General features: G+C 45.5%; 4 protein-coding genes across 4 annotated transcripts; 2 read left to right on the top strand and 2 right to left on the bottom strand.

Annotated features, from left to right (window-relative positions):
* The first annotated feature begins 2,556 nt into the window (after nt 1-2,556).
* LOC128710138 (FERM, ARHGEF and pleckstrin domain-containing protein 2-like) lies at nt 2,557-5,208 on the top strand. Its single transcript, XM_053805179.1, has 7 exons — nt 2,557-2,566; nt 2,993-3,423; nt 3,491-3,685; nt 3,760-4,459; nt 4,537-4,694; nt 4,767-5,026; nt 5,100-5,208. Exons 1-7 carry the CDS (start codon nt 2,557-2,559, stop codon nt 5,206-5,208), a joined length of 1,863 nt encoding a protein of 620 aa, XP_053661154.1.
* A 747-nt stretch (nt 5,209-5,955) lies between these two features.
* LOC128708557 (integrator complex subunit 4) lies at nt 5,956-8,967 on the bottom strand. The gene is made up of 4 exons (XM_053803535.1): nt 8,920-8,967; nt 8,107-8,864; nt 6,437-8,042; nt 5,956-6,366 (listed from the first exon to the last, which is right to left on the bottom strand). The coding sequence occupies exons 1-4, from the start codon at nt 8,965-8,967 to the stop codon at nt 5,956-5,958; spliced, it is 2,823 nt and encodes a 940-aa protein (XP_053659510.1).
* A 499-nt stretch (nt 8,968-9,466) lies between these two features.
* Nucleotides 9,467-10,227, top strand: LOC128719719 (charged multivesicular body protein 2a). The gene is made up of 2 exons (XM_053813349.1): nt 9,467-10,018; nt 10,081-10,227. Exons 1-2 carry the CDS (start codon nt 9,467-9,469, stop codon nt 10,225-10,227), a joined length of 699 nt encoding a protein of 232 aa, XP_053669324.1.
* Nucleotides 10,228-12,595: 2,368 nt separating this feature from the next.
* On the bottom strand, nt 12,596-20,724 carry LOC128708037 (probable serine/threonine-protein kinase tsuA). Its single transcript, XM_053802995.1, has 3 exons — nt 20,260-20,724; nt 14,525-14,722; nt 12,596-14,455 (listed from the first exon to the last, which is right to left on the bottom strand). Exons 1-3 carry the CDS (start codon nt 20,722-20,724, stop codon nt 12,596-12,598), a joined length of 2,523 nt encoding a protein of 840 aa, XP_053658970.1.
* Nucleotides 20,725-20,929: the final 205 nt, after the last annotated feature.

Here is a 20,929-nt window from a genome sequence, read left to right as displayed (position 1 = left end):
ACGAATCGCAATGAGCTGAACGATATTTCTCTAACATCTAACATTGCCAACATGGATCTTCCTCCGGGTATAGCAGTTTAACTAAAAAGATGCCAATGGAACAGTACAGTGCCAATGTGTGGGGGAAAAAAAGCAGACGTTGTGAAGGAAACTTGCCAAATCTTAAAATAACCCATTAGAATCGATCCATTATTATCGCTCGTCCATTACTACCTTCTGCTCCAGAGATGCACCAAATGAGTTCATGTTTAGTTTGACAAGAATGATCTTTGTTGCCAGTAAGTTTTCCTAATGATATAAGCTTTATTTGTCCCGTGTAGGACAGCTTATTCACAACAGCCAGGGGCAGAATGATCAAGTTAGAAGTGGTGACTTGAAGCGAGTAAATAAACATAACGTACCTGTGTTGTTTTGTCTGATTGTGGATTTTATATTAGACGTTTACACTACCATTTTTACTTTGTCCTTGGAATGTTCAACTATTCTGTGTAAGATGTAAGAACGCGGGAAACGGAAAAGTTCCCGGTACTGTGTGCATTCGTATATGCGCAAAGCGCGCATCCATGCTCTGTTAAACGTCGTAGACGAGAGGAAGAGAGGATTAGAATTAAATTGTTGACCTTGGCTTTTTGTGTGTTAATCTGCATTTATTAGGTGACAAGTCAGCTTATTAATGGATTATGTGAAGCAACCACCGTTAAATGAAAAAAAAAGTATTCAGCTGGGAGAAGCGCATCTTATGAATATCATCACGTTTTCCATTTTGGGTTGTAGTGTATAGACTAAAGCGCTGTAAAACATGATTGAAACGACGCACGATGGGCGAAAAGCTACGATTGATACGCAAAACGAATGTAATACGATGAGGCGAAAGTTGGGGAGAGATTAGAAAATGGAACGTAACGTAGAGTAAATGGAGACAAGGCATCGTTATATCTCGAATAGCTTAGTATAGTGAGAATGGAAAGCCAAGTGCATAATATTCTAATAATCCAGAGTTCTAGACTTGCAATCATCCGTATATTTATGAAATGTTGAACGAAAAATTGACGATAGAGCAATTGGTTGAATTTTGTTGTTCAAGCCCTTTCTATCTGCGAATCGATTGTTAATAATTTGCGAAACGGAACGGAAAAGATTATGCAGAAGAACAATTTAGAAATCTCTTGCTACCGTCTGATTGAATATGCGGTTTGTTTGACAAATATTAGGTTATTCTTGCCTTATTCACGGAATCTTTTACAATGAGTTTATTATTGAAAGGTATACTGTACTGTACCCCAGTCTGTTGGCAAACAATGAAATGATGGAAGACATTATGTGCTCCTCTAGATTTATAACAAAACGATCATCGTATGAATTATGCAACAATATATTCTATATTTTTAATCAATGTTAAACGAACGGTACGATTGTCTCCGAACGAAAAAATCCCCCAAACAATGAGGCCAAAACAGAAAACAGCGAATGAAATTAGATTAGTGTAACGCACGGTGGAATGGCAAGGAACGATAAAGACAGTCACAAATTGGTAATGAAACAAAGGGGCGGGCATATTTTATAATGAATTTTCAACGTATCGCAATAATTTGACTAACCATTTATATTCATTGGGCGGAAAAAGAAAACTGACAAAATTACCCTATACGCACACCATATATGCGCATGACGATAAATATGTTATTATCATAGACAATGTTGTTTACTTAAGCATTTATGAATATTGATGAAAAGGGCGGAAAAGTGCGATATACGAAGGTCGAGCAAACCTTATTAAACATGCATTAATAGTATTAGTTGGTCGTGTGGGGATACACCATGATCTCGTATTTGTGCGGTGAAAAATGAAGGTTAAATATGTTGTGAAATGCGATGCGAGAGAGAAAATGAATGGAAAAGTTGACAAACAAACAAAAAAAAGATGATATCTAGTTTTTACTCTTTAAACATGTTCAGGCACACAACGCGCAAAAGCCAAACGAAATGCCAAAAAAAAAACCCAACATTTACATTATTAGCAGCCAGCAAACAGTTGTCACAGCTCAGTATCAGTACCAAAGGCCGATGGTTTTAGTGCATGGAAGGGCAATTTTTCATTCGAAACATTTCACGAAACATACCAGTTATAAACAATGATAGACTTTAACACTTTAACACACCACATCGGTCGGAATAGGTTTAGCACACCGGGGCAAGAAGAAGATCACCGAAACCCGGGGCATTAAAGTAAGCATACAAGTATAACCACCCATTCTTCTGTGCAAATCCACATAATTTCCACACCCTTGCTCATCACGCTCTCTAAAACGTGTTTTACAACCAGCGCATCCCACAACAGTAAGAAGCAAACGCAGCGCAGTCAGGAATAGTAAAAGAAAAAAACCCCGATTTGAATCGATTGCAATTCTCCACGCAATAAGTAATGGTGATAAATAAAGGCAAAATTAATCAAATCATAGATAGTTTTAATTTGGACTCAATCTTTGTTATGTGAGTTTATTATCCAAACGTTTATGAGTTCCATTACCGTAGTCTTGCGCACAACACAATAGGACGATGTACGAGTGTAAGTTAATGCTCAAAGCGATCGCGAATGTGTGTACGATCCGTTTAATTAATTAATCAATTAGAAACAAACGTTATTGTTCTTCGCATGTAATCCCCAACCTATTATGCATAGTTCATAGTGATTAAGATAGCTTAAGTTTATTTAATCCTAATCAGTATGAGTTTCCGCTTATGTTGATTTATCGTGCCTTCACAATTGCCGCTGTTTATAGCGCCATCTACATGTTCCACTCCACGCATGAAATAATAATTTCCAAAATGTTCGATCGTACTTTCGCAAGTATGACACATAATTTTGTAGATAGAATGATTTATTTTTCCTATTCCGTATATGGCTGTAGTTACGCGATCCTTAGGTGTAAGAGTTGATGATGAAGACGAAGGCATAGCTAATGGTGGTTTGTGTTGTTTCTTTCCCCAACAGATGACTATCACGGTATCAATGGCAACGTTTCGCTTGATCGACGAAGCGAAATTGTGCAATCGCCCAATCGCTACGAGCTGGCCCTTGGCACTGCGGACAAATCGAACAACAATTCCCTTTCCCGGGGTGATACCGGATGCTACGATCTGGGCAGTGCGGAAGCTCGAGCTAGGAACAATGGCCACTTCGGTGGTAGCAACGGTGGTGCATTGCACACGGTGGATGAAAACATGATCAACAACAACTACCAAAACCAGCACACGAATGGTCAAACGTCGTCCGGTGTGGGTAATGGCAACAGTGGAACACTTCGCTCGATTGATGAGGAAATGCGTAAGAAGAAGTGGCCTACCGATCGGGCGTACTTCCTCGCGAAAGAACTGCTCATGACCGAGCGTACGTACAAGAAGGATTTGGACGTGATTAATACGGTATGCGGTAGAAACGGTGTTGTAATGTGTTTTGTTTAACTCTTTTGCTTTGTTTACCATTTTACAGTGGTTCCGTGAGGAGCTTACGCCAGAGGATTTGGAAAATCTACAACCTCTGTTTCAGTATTTTGAGTCTATGTTGGAGCATCACAGTGTTTTTCTGCGCGATCTCGAGCATCGAATATTGCTGTGGGAAGGACGCGGTGGTCACGAAACGCATCGTATCGGTGATGTTATGCTGAAGAATATGGTCGTTTTGCCTGTACGTACTTACATGGCGCTATCTTGTGATGATGGTGGTCTAATCAGTTTGTAACGATTATTGCACAATTACAGATTTACGACGAGTACGTTGAGAGTCATCGGGAAATTTTGGAGCGTCTGAACGATCTGTTCGATAACGATGAAAAGTTCCAGCAAACGTACCGGGAGTTTGAAATGCAGAAGGTGTGCTATCTGCCCATCAGCTACTTCATTCTGAAGCCACTGCACCGACTATTGCATTACGAGCTGCTGTTGGAGCTGCTGCTAACCCATTACGGTGAGGAGCATTTCGATCGTACCGATTGCCACGGTACGCTGATGATGTTGACCCGCACGACTGAGGTGATACGACGCGAGCTTACGGCGTCGGAAAATCACAGCTTGTTGTGTGAAATTCAGCGCGATATTGATGGGTACGATGGGTTGGTCCAACCGGACCGCAAGCTGATCCGGCAGGGCTGTCTACTGAAGCATTCCAAGCGTGGCCTGCAGCAACGTATGTTCTTCCTATTCTCCGACGTTTTGCTGTACGCCGTAAAGTCCCCAGTGACGCAAACGTTCAAGGTGCTCGGCCATGTGCCCGTGCGTTCGCTGCTAACGGAAAACGCAGAGCACAATGCGTTTGTGATATTTGGCGGGCAACGGGCAATCACTGTGAGTGCGGGCACTACGGTCGAGAAAACGATTTGGCTAGAGGAATTGGCGAAAGCGGCCAACAGCTTGAAGTATAAGCCCCAGACACAGTTGCCAATCGTGTCGATCAAAACATGCAGTAAGTGAATGAATTAGATTTAGCGTTTGGAGGGAGTGATTGCCATTGATTGACTGTTTTGCACCTCTTCTGTATAGCATCGTCTGAGGAAAATCTGGAAGCTTGCGGTCTGAACAGTGCCCTTGTGCCACAGGTGGCAGCAAAGCAGCCATCGCCCCGTAACAATACAGCTCTGCACGTGTGCTGGCATCGTGGTGTTACGATTTGTCTCGATGATCATCTGCGCTCCGGCAGAGTAAGTAGAAGCACCTATCACTGATATGAGTTGCTTCACATTGACTGACTGAATTTATGTTCCATGGCGTAGAATCAAATATCTGGCTACCTGTTGCGAAAGTTTAAGAACAGTTCTGGCTGGCAGAAGCTTTGGGTCGTGCTGACATCGTTCTGTCTGTACTTCTACAAGAGCTACTCCGATGATGCGGCTCTCGCAAGTTTGCCGCTGCTAGGGTACACAGTAGGACCGCCAGGAATACAAGATGCGGTGCAGAAGGAGTACGTTTTTAAGCTGTCGTTCAAAAACCACACCTACTTCTTCCGTGCTGAGAGTGAGCATACGTACAATCGGTGAGTATTGGGATAGTCGATTCAATAATTGTCCATTTTCAAAAACAAGCACCACTCTTTCATGTATTTACAGATGGATGGAGGTACTGCGAAGTGCCACGCAAATTCAGGAATCCCGCTCGTCGCCTACAATCAACTCGAACAATCTTATCAATAACAACGCTAACATCGAATCTAACTAAAACATCCATACCCAACTGGAGGGGGCCATCGAAACAAGTGTCCATGGAACAAATCTTCAAACGCCGGCCCGATTAGTCAGCTTTATCTAAGCGGGACGTTCGATCGATGTATCTTCTACATTCAACGCATCATGTTGAACCTTGTGATCGATATAATCAATCGTATCCGACAATTTGTGCATGATATCGCCAATCGCGAAGTAAACTATTTTTACATTATATAAACAATCCTATCTAACTGATCAGAACGTTCCCTCCGTTCCGCTTTTTGATGCGATTTTGCGCATTTGATGGAAGATTTCATTATTCGTCCCGGTTTTTCTCGCGAACAAAAAAAAAACATAAAAAGAAAGTGATTGTGGTAACAAAAACGGCCGGGTAGTGAATGAGACAGTGTTATATTTATCATACAATTTTGTACATGAGCCGCATGTAGGAACAATTTTTAAGCAAATTAACGATATATAAAAAGGAACGCGTTGCGTGTGTGTGCGTAGTTCGTAGTTCGACAGATAGCGTTATTAGCAAAAAGGAGAATTGGAAAGTACTGATGTGAAGATATGTCCGATGCCGGCACGAAATGATTATACACTAATAAAGCAAAAGAGGAAAAGTGAGCAATAGTTAGTAGTGCTTAACAAACGAGGTTCCATTAAGTATTTTATCTCTTTTATTAGCAAACTATTACGGCTTTCTTGTACTTGCGTAGGGATAAACCTAATTGTAAATAGGTCAGAAAGCCTCGTCTTACAACCCTCTTTTGACAGGCTTTGGAGCAAAATGCACCTTTACCGGTTTGCATAGCTCGAGTTCATTGTTTGGCTTGACCGACAAACAAATCGTAATCTCAACGGTCGACGCCTCCGTCCATACGCCGTGTGACAGCAGAACCTTGGTTCGTAGTCGCCATTGCGATTCACTTTCACCCTGCTCCGTCATAACCTTCTTCAAGTCGCGTTTGCGTGGTACGATGATGTGCACATTCTGATCGGGATACTTCACTTTAAGCCGAAGATCTTGCCGCTGGCTTTGCTGAAGATTTTCCAACTCCGCCACAAACGGTACCGCTGCTATCAATCCAGCCGTAACCTTGATGACGTTCTCCGCGCTGTAGGAGGACTCGGTTGGTTCGATAATTCGCGCTTTACACATTTTTATCTGCGAGAAAGACAAGCAATTCGTTGAAGCGTGATTCTAATGCGGAAGAAAATTCGAGCAATCTACTTACGTTTGTGTTGATTTGTGGAATAACGACCGGAGCGGCCGTTTGAACTATCGGCAAAATTTCCCGATACACGCGGCCAGGTTTTGGATCGCCTACCGCTGCCAGTTTGGTGAGAATCGCGCTGGTAAACGTGTCAGCAACAAGCAATGAATTTTCCTGCAGAAAACTACTCGCATCGCTGGCAATATGTAGCAACAGCTGACAAGGCCCGAGGGCACTCTGTGAACGATCCTTCACGATCAGCACCAGATTGAGGGCACTCGCACGAAGACACATCTGCTTCACGAGTAACTGATCGTCATTGGTCAGGTTGGAGAACAGATTCTGCAACATGAGACACTTTTTGATTAACTGCAGGAGACATTCCTTGATCGGAGCTTTGATCGACAGTCCGGTGGTTGCTAGCTGAAGCTGTTCCATCTGCAACTGGGCACCGAAGAACACGGACGTGAAATTGGCCGTTCCAGAAAAGGTGGGATCAATTTCAGCAAGACGATCCAAATCATCCTGGGCGGCTTTGAGCAGCGCTTGTCTCGCCTGAGGAGCGGAATACGCCCGCTGGATGTTGCTCAAGAGTGTCTCCAGGAATTGTCTCGAGCCGGTTGATCCGACCAGATGGAGCTCCTTCGTATCGCCGCCTACGGTTAGCCGAGGTACAAAGTTCGGCATCGTATCTCGCAGGTAGGCATAATGTTTGATTGTGGTCTCCGGGAATAAACTCAGCATGGCCGGAAGATGTTGGGCAGCGTTAAATAGCATAATCAAAACACACACATATGCCGGATCCTCTACATCCCGTTCGGCACTATCGAAGAACGGATGGTCCATTAACAGCTGGGGTGTGATGGACATGCAGATCTCTGGATGTTTTTGGCCAACGCGCTGCATGCAGCCAAACGTCGACAGGCGATCTTCCGGATACTTCAACAGCACGTCCAACACTTTCTGCACGACGAGCGACAGACAAGCTTTGGTGGACACTTTGCACGCCCCCAACATCAGATGCAGTCCTTCGCGAACCTCTACCGAGTAGTCCTCCAGTGAGCTGAGCATTGTTTCGAGCTGATCTTCCCGCAGGATGATATGTCTCGAGATGGCGGTCAAGCTGTAGATCGCCCGAAGACGTACCTCCTCGATCTCATCGTTGAACATGTCCACAAGGAAATCGAGCGAAGTGACCGCAAACAGTGGATTTTTGAGGGCCAATTTGCACATCGAGTTGACCGAAGCCGTGCGTACCTCGAGAAATTCGTCCTCCAGTCCCTGCACAAGCGCACCACACGCCCCCGACGCCATCAGTGACACGGAGTCCGCACTGATGACTTCCTTCGGTGCATCGTCGGCCCACTTCTTGCCACTGGACCATTCTCCGCTAGCGAAATGAGCTGCACTTCGCTCGTGCAGACTCCTCTTTTTGCGCATATTACTCATAAGCTTCTTATCTAGTGTTTGATGAAGGAATTCGTCGCTCACCATTGTCATGCCACCGAGCAACTCAGCGGCCAGTGTGCGTATGTTCATCGAGAGATCGCAAATAGCGGAACAAACCTTCCCAAAAGCGTCATCGATGAGGCGAACTTCCTGTTCAGAGTCCTGCACTTTTATCATTCTAAAACAAGCCAAAAAGAAACAGACATTACCAACGTGCGATTTGGCTCCTTCAGTTAACTTACTCTTCCGGATGACGTACTCCTAGTTCGAACACCATATTCAAAGCCTCTTTCCGAACACATTCATAATCGTCTGTAAGGGAGGCACAAGCACGCGGGTACAAAGACGGCGGTAGTGCCACCCCTCGATCCCCGAGAGTCAGCATGGACCGGAACGCTTGTGCCCGGACACGAGCATCCGGCGAATCGGTGTACTTTCCGATTAATTCAAGACTTTCCTTTTCGGCGTCCGATATGAGTACAAAAACGCCCAGCAGAAGTATTGCATGACGTTGCACGTTGTGGCTGGGCGAGAATAGTTTCACCTTGGCAAAGAACACCATCTGGTTGATGTACGCCACGGACGGAGTGAACGATTTGCCAATCTTTTCCAGCACAATCAAACCCTGAGAGATGACTTTGGCGGATGATTCCACCTTCAGCAGCTTTATAACCTCATCAATCAACTGATAACCATCGATGCTAGTTTCGGTGGCCAGATCCGCAAACAAGGAGAGAATTTTCACACGCACAGCAGACTCGGGTTCACGCAGAAAGTGTTCGACCAGCTTGCGGATTGCGTCCGGGAACTCGTTTTCATCGAACTGCATCGAATCGGTGATTTTGAGCAGAATCTGAAGGGCCTCGTTGCTGGTCGCATCTTCCAGTAGGTTAACGTATGCCAGGATGGACGTGAGCGTCCCGTTGGACTTGCAAGCATTACGCCGGATTCGTTTGTACAGCCGATGGGTTGGAATTTGAGGGACTATTGTGCCGGTCTCCTGCGGAGTAACGAAACCTTGAGGTGAGTGAAACCGGAATGTTTTGAGGTCTTACCGATAATGTGCCTATTTCGGAAATGGATCTTTTGATTGCTAAACTCATTATGATGATGCCACCGGGCAAACTTATTTGTTATTAAACCGCTTCCTAGCACTTTGTTGAGACGTGCAATTTGTTTACATTTTTTTTACAGTGTCGTGACAGCTATTTGTGCCGAGCACGGGTTGGTACATTTTGACAGTAGGGATTCAGATGAATTGTATTGTAAATTTTGTGCGAGAAAAACTGTTAATTTTACACGAACCAAACTGTTTATACGATACGGTAGTAAGTATTTTTCTATTCCATATTTTTATTTATATTTTGTTTCAGTATTTCTTCAAAAATGGTATTTGTTCTGTCACATTGCGTTACCGTGTGCACTGCACGATCCAGCCTGATGTGTCACAAACACTAATCAAAGACGGATGAGTCACAACAAATCGCAGCGATTCCGAGCGAAGAAAAACAATTGCATTTTTACTGCAAAAACCCTTGAAAGTTGTGCATTGTGAAAGTTGATTTTACGTTAATTTATCAAGCAGAACACCTTTTAGCAAACATGGAGTGGCTATTCGGGAAACGGATGACACCGGACGAGATGATGCGGAAGAACCAGCGAGCGCTAAACAAAGCAATGCGCGATCTGGATCGGGAAAAGATGAAAATGGAACAGCAGGAGAAGAAAATTATAGCCGACATTAAAAAGCTAGCGAAAGAAAACCAGATGGACGCTGTAAAAATCATGGCCAAAGATCTCGTCCGGACGCGCCGCTACGTGCGGAAGTTTATGCTGATGAAGGCCAACATTCAGGCGGTGTCGCTAAAAATACAGACGCTGAAATCACAGAACGCCATGGGTGAAGCGATGAAGGGTGTCACGAAGGCGATGACCAACATGAACCGCCAGCTCAACCTGCCACAGATCCAAAAGATACTGCATGAGTTCGAAAAGCAGTCGGAGATAATGGACATGAAGGAGGAAATGATCAACGACGCAATGGACGATGCGATGGAGGATGAGGGCGATGAGGAGGAAACCGATGCCGTCGTGTCGCAGGTGTTGGATGAATTGGGTCTCCAGCTAAACGATCAACTATCCGGATTGCCTCAAGTAAGCCCCAAACCATTGGTTTCCTATTCGTTCTGTATTAATGTGCGCACTTTGTATTGTAGGCGTCAGGTTCGCTGGCAGTGTCCGGCACGAAAACTCCTCAGGCAGCAGCAGTGGGAGCGGCTGGTGGTTCCGGTGGAGCTGGATCTCCCGTTTCCGATGCGGATGCCGATCTGCAGGCCCGACTGGACAATCTCAGACGAGAGTAACGAAGTACGTACGGTACGGTTATTATATGTATTGCCGATCTGTGCATCGTTCGCATACTAAGATGCGATCGAAAGGCATTACGTCTCAAGTGCGTGCGATCCTCATGATCGCAATGATCGTAGCGGTGATCATTACGAACTCCAACATGTTAAGTCATTAAGGACGATATTTTGTTAGAGCGTCTTTATTATTTTTTTTTTAATCATAAGTTGTACTCCCTTTGATGCTGCTTGCTTTGCGTGAACATCGCGCGAATGTAAATATGAGAATAAAGTATCGGAAACGGTTCGACCTCAGCTCGTCGTTAACGAACAAACCATTGTTTACCATTAACTTTCTCATTACATTCATCCTTCAATAAGCGTACCTACTTAAGAGAACCGAGTTCCCAATAGTTTATGTTGCATCACCTGTTCACGCTGTGCTTTATGTGTCGAGTAAGTGCTATACGAATAAAAGTTAATGTGAAATGAAACACGCGGCCGTTGTGATTTGTTTGTGTTGCAATGCAGAACATTTTATTCGTATCCTTTTTTCTCAATGATGCTTTAGACCACTGAAGGCGTGGAGATGAGGATGAATGGAAATATGGGTTGTCCATTATCCCATCCATTTGTTTTGCCAGTATACAATCTATGTGGATGTAAATAAAGTATACAATAGTTTGAACGCGCCAATAAAATATATCTATCATAGTGGAACAAAACATAATACACAAACTTTAACATATATTTACCTAGCGGGGAGAGGGTTGAACGAGAGTAAAAACAATGATTCTATAATGTTGCTTACGTTATGCTACGGTTTGTAATATGAAATATGAATGTAGTAAACTATGCACTTAGCTTGTACGGGGAAGACCTTACTGGACTAAGTTAACGATTGCCTATTCTTTTTTTTATTATTTTTTCTCAAGGGAGGAAGAATAAATCCCAAAACGATTAGCAGTAGCTTGATCAGAGGCAGTTGTCTTGTGCGTTTAAATAAATTTGAACTAATGCGAATGAAAACGATAGCCTAGGCCATCGTTCAAGGGCGAGCGATAGAAGCAGTATACGTACTAATTGGTCCAAACAAGTGGCGAGTATATTTACACTTAATTAGGAAGCGTTTTGTGTGTTTGTTTGTTAGTGTAGCTGATGCTGGGAGGATCCAGGACCAACCATAGCTCAACAGCACGAGAAGATAGAATCAAAAAAAAAAATAATAAGCAACCACGTCGTAAACGATGTGGTGGTAAAATAATCTCTAAAGCATCACACATCCCCCCAAACACGAACGAAACACTAAATAATTTACTATGAATTTGATTCGCTACACACTAATGGCAAATTTCGGCTAATCGTCCACTGCATTAGCGCTCGATTGCGAACCGAATAATCGTAAAAGGATAATCTCATCAGATGAAGAAACAACAAAACAAATCAACAAATATAATCTCAATCTCGAGTGTATAATTTTCCTTCTGTCGACGTTTCTCGTCTATTGCATCACTTCGGTAACAATCGCTGTACGATCTTGTGGTTTTCCGTTTCTCTCCAACAAATAATTTTAACAATTAATTTCAACAAACATTTGCTACTCTTTCAACCATTTAAATTTTGTCTCAACAATGAAAGGTTTCAAAGGGAAGAACAGTGTGGAAAGCACTGGATGAAAGGGAGTAAGAATTGTTCTAAAATAAACAAAACAACAGCGTCCAGCGAACTCGTTGTCCAGAGAGACAAATAAGCAATAATTGTCCTAAAACATTCGCTAGCCTTCATCAAGCTAATCTTAGTGTACTACGAAGCTATTCTATCCGTGTGGTGTGTGTAAGTACATAAGCAAATGTCCCACGGCTTGGTGGCTAATAGTAGAGACGACCGAGAAGCCGTCCGCTCTTCACGTACACACTAAACGAACCTCGATCGATCGGGTCATCCAGTGGAGATGGATCGATCCTGATCGAAAGTAGTATTTCCTTATACTGTGCTGCGGCAGTGACTGTTGTGTCGGCGTTTGATACTCAATTTATACACTAAACAAAATATAAAAAATGGCAAGAATGTCGAATGATAGAAGAGTGGTATCCCCATGCCCTCCAGCTCATCCGCAAACGCTCCTCGGCAGGGACGGGAAGAGGGAGTGGCGGCAAAACGCAGTGTGCTTATCATCACAGGTAATTTAGAGTTCCAGGTCCGAAATGGCGTTCCTTTTCCCATTTTGTGTTCGTTGCTTTCTTCCGACGCTATCACATTCTCACCCGATTCGTCCCAACATGAGCCCGCGTACCGCTCGTAAATACATTAAAATAGGAACAAAGTCAAATTTGTGAAGCTGGGCTGTGTGGCGACCTCCAGTACGGGTTGTTTACCCGACTGGCGTTCACCGGCTCGCGACGATCGTGGCAGTGTTTGTGTTAGTGAGCAGCATCGGTGGTGACTGTGCCTGTGGGATCACCATCTGCTGGTGCGGTCCGGTAACGTTCGCGACGGTAAGTGACACCGACGGTGCAACCGTGGAGACGACTGTGGGAGCAGTTGTCAACTGTCCTCCCGAGCTGGGATCGGTCGTGGCCAGCGGAGCCGACAGCCGGCTCTGTTTGCTCTGTTTCGTAACGGCACCACCGCCACCGGGTGGATTCTTCTGCGCGAGATGGGTCTGGTAGTGTTTGGCCAGATGTGCCTTCTGCCGGAAGCTTTTGCCACAAAGGGAACATGCGAACGGTTTCTCCCCGGTGTGCGTGCGTATGTGTACGTTGACAGAGTATTTGTCCTTGAAACCCTTCGAACAAATCGAACAGTAGTGAAGTGATCGTTCCTTGCGCTGTCCATTGCCGCACTGGGTAGGACTGGTGGTGGCAGTGGTCGTGGTTGTGGTGGTGCTAGTGGTGGTAAGCTGTGTCGTGCCGTTGGAACCGGTCACACTGCCGGGACTTAGCATCGCTGCACCTGATCCGGTGATCGTGTTGAGGTTACTCATGCTCGTGTTATTGTTGTTGGTGGTCAGACATGTCAAAGTGGGACTGTTGTTGGCGGTGGCCTGCGCGGTGGCTGCATTGTTGCTGAGAGATCGCTTATAGTTCTTCTTCGTTCTAGGAGCCTTGGCCTTGGTGGTGGAAGTCGTTGTCACCACGTCCGAGGAGGTTGTCGTCGACACCGATGGTTGCCGTGTGAGTCCACCAGCACCGGTCGGAGACAGTACGCCCATGTTGCCATGTCCGGGGTGATGTTGATGGCTCCCGCCCGTCAGCAGGTTGCTCGGAGTCGCACTATTATTGCAACCATTGCCCATCGCGGGCGCCTCTACGATGATCTCCGTGTAGTTGTTATTGTCCGTGCAAAACTGTTGCACCTCCGTGGCTATCCGCTTCAGCTTTTCGTAGTCCTCGGGAAAGGCAGCATCAAGCGTAAGGAACATATCATCCACCACCACGCTTCCCGGGCCCGTTCCACCGCCACCCGCACCGAGATCGGTTACCTGCCCTGTTGATGCGACCATCTGCTGTTGATGCTGGGAGTTGGTCGACTGATTAGTGGAGGCAGGTGAATGTAACACCGACTCCTCGTACATGGTGCTGGCGAGCGTCGAATCGGCATAGGCAGCGAGCGAGTCGGTAGGATCTCCGGCCGAGTAAAGCACTCGCCGCAACTCATCGTCCTTCATGTGACCGGTGGCAGGTAGTACGGTGATGGCACCATTCTGCAGCGGCAAACCGGTGCCTTTGGTGTAGCCCTTACCCTGCAGCGCACTGCGCAGTAAAGACTCCGCCGTGTCCTGCTGTATCACGTTGTGATCCGACATCTGCCAGTCGTTGTTGTTGTTGTTCTGGTACGCCAGCACACTGTTGGGGTCGAGCAGCTGGCTCGATAGCACGATGTTACTCGAGGTAACTGGCATTTGCTGCTGCTGCTGCTGCGATTGTACTTGTTGTAGCTGTGGTTGCGCTTGCGCATGATGTGCGGCATGTTGCTGCTGTTGCACTAAGTGGAGATGTTGATGCTGTTGCTGCTGCTGGTGTTGTTGCTGCTGCTGATGATGGTGAGGATCGTCTTTCGCGTGGTGATCCGTACCAAAACCACTGTCATCGTAGGAGAAACATTCCGTCTTGACATAGCCCGGGAATCCACCGAGGATTGTGTCGAGATCGAGATTGGAAGCGGGAGCGGCTGGTTCCGAACTGTTCGGATCCTTCCTTAGCACCCACGGTTCCGGTGCTCCATTTAATACTGTTAGTGTGTAAATCTGTGGGTTAAAATGTGGAAAGAAGATGAGCATATCTGCACAATTTGCATCGATTGTTTCGTATCGTACCTGCCCGTCTGTATCCGCCACCTGACTGTTGAGTGTACCATTATTGTTGTTGCTACTGTTGTTGTTGGTAGCGTTGTTATTAGTGTTGTTACTGCTGGTTGTGGTGGTATTGTTGTTCTGCTGTATCCAACAATAGCGATTAAGATCCTCAAACATTGCCGGATCTAACCGGTTGGCATCTTTGTCGGGGCCCCAGAACTGTGAGCAAATAGAAGAAGCAAAACGAATACGTCAAATGTAATTAATTTATTATCTTTCTTTTTGCTATTTTTAGGATACACTGGAATGTAAAAAGTGAAAATTGTGAACCCAGTAAATTACTAACTCCATCAATACAAACGGTCGCATCGTTTCGATTGTTGCTTGATTTATGACCAACGCGTTTGCTCAGCTGTGTTGTCAGGTAAGTACCTTGAGCATTTTAATGCAAATTTGCCCATACCGGACGAAACATGTATTCATTTAGTTGAAGCGCAAAGGAAGATTTTAAAGTGTACTATGCGAAATGCGCACGATTTGCACATATAAATATGCTGATGAGCAGTATGATGTACAGATTAAAGATCTTGTAACGATCGTGAGCGGTGATGACGTCGACGAGCTTGCACGTGTACAGTATCGACTATGTACTTCCTTTTCTTACTGATGGCTCCTTCCTTAATAGACATTCTATCACTTTAATATGGATAGCCAGTAGCTCCAGTAGCGATTGAAATCCAAATCAGGTGTGTTATTTTGTCCACTACTTCATACATACTTTTGAAGTACAATTTGATCAATATGTAACATTTAATCTGCTAATATCTATTTCATTAGGCTTTACGGCTTTACTCGCTAATCAACTGTCCGCAATTTCATAGAAGGAGTAGAAAGAGGTGGTACATTAAAGAGTTGTACTTGAGCCGTTAATTAACTGGTTTGCGAATTTTACAACGAAGTCTGGCACGGGTAATTTAATCGATCATATTCGAAACTGAAATGGAATTAAAATTGGATGCTTTTAAAATGTTTTAAATTTTAACAACAAATTATGCTAAATATTCCACATCACCGTGCTGTAGCCCGTAAGGAGCATAGAAACAAGATGCCACACTACGAGGGTGGTCGTAAACGTTTGTCCCTCGGTCTCACTGCTTGAGGTCGGTAGTCTTTTCCTTCGCAGCTAATGATCTGCACCGGTTTGCAAGACGAACCCGGTTTAGTTTCGCGTTGCTGATTTGCTAATAAATCTTACCATCCTGAACCGCCACACCATCCCGTGCGCAGCCACCCTCGGGGAGGTGTAAGCTGCAGCAGAAGTGGTCGCGAAACGTCTTGAATGCGGTTCGACTTTCAATTTCATCTAAAAGTCATTTCGCTTCCCGGCCCGCTTCTGGTTGCCGGTGGTTGGTGAAGGAAAATGAAAGGACAGAGTGAGGGCAGAGGGGAGATGCTCTCGGGGGACGATTACTCGACGGTGCAACGCATACTGCGCGTTAATTGATTGACGAATGCGAACGGATCCTATTTGGAACGAGTTTGTGCGAGGATGTTCTCGCACCGCGCACAGCGTCGGTGGTTGATATCTGGGGGAGGCTGATTAGTAAGAGACCGTGCTGCCATGGACAGTTTGAGCGAAGTCGTGCACTTGCAGCTCGCAACGGTAGTGGCCCTGTAGGCCCTAATGGCACTAAATCATCATCACTCAAGCGGGAAAGAGTAGGGAGACTTGCCAGAGACACGCAGTAAAATGGTGAAGACGAGTGTTCCGATAACGTCTCGCGCTAGCTAGAGACATTACGATGTAGAGGGCGATAGAGGCGCCTGTTGAGCCTGTTAGACTTGTTGGTTGCTTGCATCTTTCCGATGTTCGCTCTCCATCGTCCCATCGTAAACCTTCATTAGGAGCAAATAAACCGAAGCATCCCGGGGAAAACGTTGTGAATTCTGGACGATTGTGAATGTGCGTGGGCTCGGACTGGGTCAGACCAAGCAGTTTCGGAGAGTGGTTAGTGGGTTGTGTTTTTTAATGTAGCGATGGACATGGTGGAAAATGTGGTTGATAGCGGCAGATACAATCGTACAGAGGAACGCCTGTCGTAACGGGCAAACTGAAGGAGAAATGTCATGACACTTATCGGGAACTGCAATCTTCCAATCCTATATCTTACTCCGATCGCACACAGATTTGTAACGATCGGTTGACAATCGGTGACATCGTGTGGTCAAACGGTAAAAAGCGGTGTGTTTTTGCTAAGATGTCTTCACTTAAGATGAAGTTAAGTGACATTACCAGGACGGGGGCCATTAAGTGATGGGGCATGTGTAGGGAAGCGTTAGTGCGGATTATGTTTCGCTTGACGAACGATGGACATGACGTGCGGTATAATAATTGGTGTGGTATATTTAAAATTTGATTTAAACAAAATTCTGCAAAATCTTTTAATGAGATAAAACGAAACATATTTCATTGGCATGCCGCTGAGCTGGGGTCTATTATTCCAAGTGAACAAATTTTTATATCTGTCATTGAATTAATCACGCAAACATTTCACTGCATTTCGCTGCCATTCGTTTCAGTACGCAAGCTGCCATGATTTAATACTGGCAAACTCCTCCGGTGTAGCCCTCCGGTGCATTGAAACACGCAGAGAAATAATTAATTTATTCATTAGCAAGCACTCAATCAAATGAATGCCAGTTTTGCACCGCTCGTGAACACACCGCTTGATGAAGATGACATAACGCAGATGCAATCTGATCGGATGGTTTTCCATCGTTTGTCATTTTCCGACGAATCGATGCGTTCAGTCGTAAAACGGAGGCCCCTATTAAAGAAAATCCCCGTAGCCGCATAATAATAAAATTCGTTCGTTACGAAAAGCGCCCCGTGCCCCGTGTCCATTTCCACTGATGAGAAGCGCTCAATGATGGGAGGGGAAGGAGGCAAGGAGGAAGAGCGGCGAGAGGGAGGTTGGTAAAGAGTTTCGTTTCGAAAAATCGATCACACACCGCACGATCTTATCACTAGGCCCAGATCGCCGAGGGGCTTCGTTGAGCACGACGCAGCATGTGCGCCGCCAGCAAGATTGTATGGTGCCGTTGTTGTATGATATGTTTTGGCCATATTTTTCCTCTGATTAAAAGGCTCGTTTAAAAAAAAAAGAGGGGGTACGTAATGAAAAATTGGATACAAAAACGAAATCGCACCAAGAGCGAAATTTTAATTCCACCTCCCGAGACTGGGGACGACGAATGCCATGATGCATTTGAATCTCGTAGTGGTGCACGGAAGTGAAGAATGGAGCAATAATTAAATTAATTAAACTGTTAACGATCGGTCCACGATGCGGTCCGGCGAATCCTAACTACGCACCGTCGATCGAGAAGCTCGATAAAGAAACAGGAATTTATATTATTCAACTAGGCGCTACACGTGGGAAGAGTGAAGGCAGTGAATAAAACAAAAAATGCACCTGAACTTATTTTACGCTCGCAGGTGTGAACTATGCCGCTGTACGCTACCGATCCAGAACCCCGGGTTCCCCCCTCGGTGTGTGAAGCTTCTGGTCGTCGCTCAGTTTTTTGTTTCGCTTCCATCAATCAACGGCTTTTCGTGCACATTTCGTGACTGCAATCCATCAGACCGGGCGGCATAAGGGTCTGTGCAGTGCGCAACATCTTCATTTCTTTACTTTACGAGCCCCACGCCACGATCACACAAGCCCCTCCGATTTTTTTGTTATGATCCCCCGAGCAGTTCGTGCGTGTTTGTGTGCTCAAGAGTGTGTGGTGTATTGGGCAAGCTGGCCACCGTCCGCACTCAAACAAATTACATCGCGCGGCACTAGGTTGTGATCGTAATGGTCCGTCGTCGGTCCGTTTTTCCATTCCCATTCCCTAGGCCAATTATTATATTAGTACTATTGGTAAGGGAACCATCCATATACACGAAAAAAAAAATAACCATCAAATCCCTTCCAGGTTGCGCGATTTGCGAGGGACTCATCCTCCTTTCACCAGGCACAAATCCGCGAATTACACGTGTATGGTGGGATGGCGGATGGTGGGTGAATGAGGCGTTGTTATTAAGTTTCGCTTTCGTTACAACGATCATGGGCTACGGTTGGATTGGTCCGGGTCGCATGTGGGAACGTGCATGCGGAATGTACGAAGATGCACGGGGGAGGCGAGGTGCCCGAAACGACGAAGGGTAAGGATTTTTATTCCACCCAGCATAGAAACGCAACTGTGTGTTAGCCGGCTGTGAGCAGCACGGCAGCAGGAAGGAAAAGGAACGCTTGGTACCTTCTAAATAATAATAATTTCTTTATTAACGATTGATCATTAAGATGCGGTCGAGCTCTCTGGGTTCGGCACCGTGGTAGCAGTTTGCCACGGTACAAGAGCCTTTACGTTATTGCCGTTGGGGAATGTTGTTGCATGCGGTAGGGTTTAGTTTTTTTTTTTTTGCGTGCATGAAGGATGATGATTGCAGTCGCAATTTTACGAATGCAACTTTTTGCCTCTGCGAGTGCTCTCGATGAGTTTATTATTTACTGTCGTGCAAGAATATTATTCAAACGAGTAGCTGCGGGGCTGGAATAAAGAAAGGAGCGATCGTAACTGTGCTCTCGCTAGAAGATTGGCTGGCTAGTAGTGTGCTAGTGGTAGTAGACTACGAGATACGACTTTTAATTGGGGCCGTAAGTTTGCTCGCATGTCAACCAGCAGCGACTTTTTCGAGGTGTTTTTTTGCTCACAAATTCTACAACTTTCATTTACGAATGTAGATTATGTATCTCTTCTGAGACATGGACAAAGCAGACGAAACCCTCTCAGCCGCATTCGAGAGGAAGATGCTCATTTGCGTATGTGTGGTTCGCCTAGCTCTGGTGGGCTGGTTACGTCATGAGAATGACACCGGACAACTCAGCCCGTAGAGTCGTGGAAGGCCCAAATTGAAATGGAGTGATGGCATTGATGAGTCTGTCAGAAAGGCTAGTATAATGGATTGACACTCGACTTTGAGTGGTTTAGATGACTCTTAGGTAGTAGGCCTGATAAGTGAGTAAGTACTTCTTCGGATGCCGGATATCCGGAAATTCTTCCTCTAAGGTGTCTCTCATCCACATGCAAACTCGTCTAACACTGCTAATTGGAGGTCAATTTTTTCGAAGGTCCTTTCAATCATCAAGAAATAATTCTCAATGATTTGAAAGGTATACAGAGGATCAATAATTCTGAGGTATACTACGCAGTAAAAGAGGTCCTTCCAGCACTCTCGAAGGGAGTAGTTTCAGGTTTACATCATCTCATATCAAGACGAGGGCCTCAGTCTTGGAAGTATAGTCTGAGATGGGAGAAACTGTTGGAAGCTAGGCATACACAATCAAAGAACAAATGTGTGCGAATGCTCTCATTTCAAATCTTGCTCTTATCCTTAATCAAAATATCGCTAACTGAATCTAAAACACTCTTTTCTTCATCTTCTTTATCGGCACAACAACCTCAAGAGGTCTGCTAGGTCCGATAGGTAGGCCGATTCTGGTTTTCTTTGACTTTAATTACCCGTGGTTGAATAGCCAATCCTTCATACTCGGGATTAGTCCACATGGGATTTTGGCCCAGGCCTGTCGTGTAAACTCATTACAGTCAAATATGATTTTTGTTTTCATTGTAGTACGCAAGAATTTTTTTTAAAAATAGTAATAATTATGAGATATATTTTGTAATTCCTTTCGAAAAATTCTTACCTGATCGAATCCTTGGAGCGGTTGATCGTTTGCATCTGGAACGGTACCACCACTACTTCCGGTCACTCTGTTCGTTGCTGTTCCGTCCATGGGTGTGCTTTCGCTGCCATTCCTACCGTCAGGTGGTCGATCTGTCACGCCATTAGGTCCCATGCTGGGTAACACACCGGACAGGGAACGGTTGCAGGAATTGTTGCCGTTTGTGTTGGTGCTATTGGTGGCAACACTGCCACCTCCCCCACCGCCTCCGCCACCGCCACCGCCTCCTCCTCCTCCACCTCCACCTCCTCCTCCACCACCCGGGCCACCGCTACTGCTACTGATAGCCATGTCCGGTGCGGAGCCTGTGACGAAGTCAAAAAAATCCGTCTTCGACAGGTCCTCCGTGCGGAACGGTTCGCTGATTTCCATCTGGCTCGACGACGACGCCATCGCGATGTCGGTGATCAAATCCAACATATGCATGCGCTCGGAGGCTTTTCGGGCCCACGACAGGACTGTTGCGGCCCACGAATCGGGGAGTGTACGCGAAGATGAAGTGTGGTGTGCGTTTCCTTGTGGGTCGGCCCACCGACCACCGTCCAGGAGCTTTTGCCGAAACGGTGAAAACAAACAAATGGGTGGTGCGGTGCGATCTCGCGCATCAACGTTAAGAGCGCGCTCGCGGTTT

Source organism: Anopheles marshallii, chromosome 2 (genome assembly GCF_943734725.1).
Source record: "Anopheles marshallii chromosome 2, idAnoMarsDA_429_01, whole genome shotgun sequence".
Classification (NCBI taxonomy): Eukaryota; Metazoa; Arthropoda; class Insecta; order Diptera; family Culicidae; genus Anopheles; species Anopheles marshallii.
The sequence above is the reverse complement of the archived record's forward strand: the minus strand, read 5'-3'. Positions and strand labels throughout refer to the sequence as shown.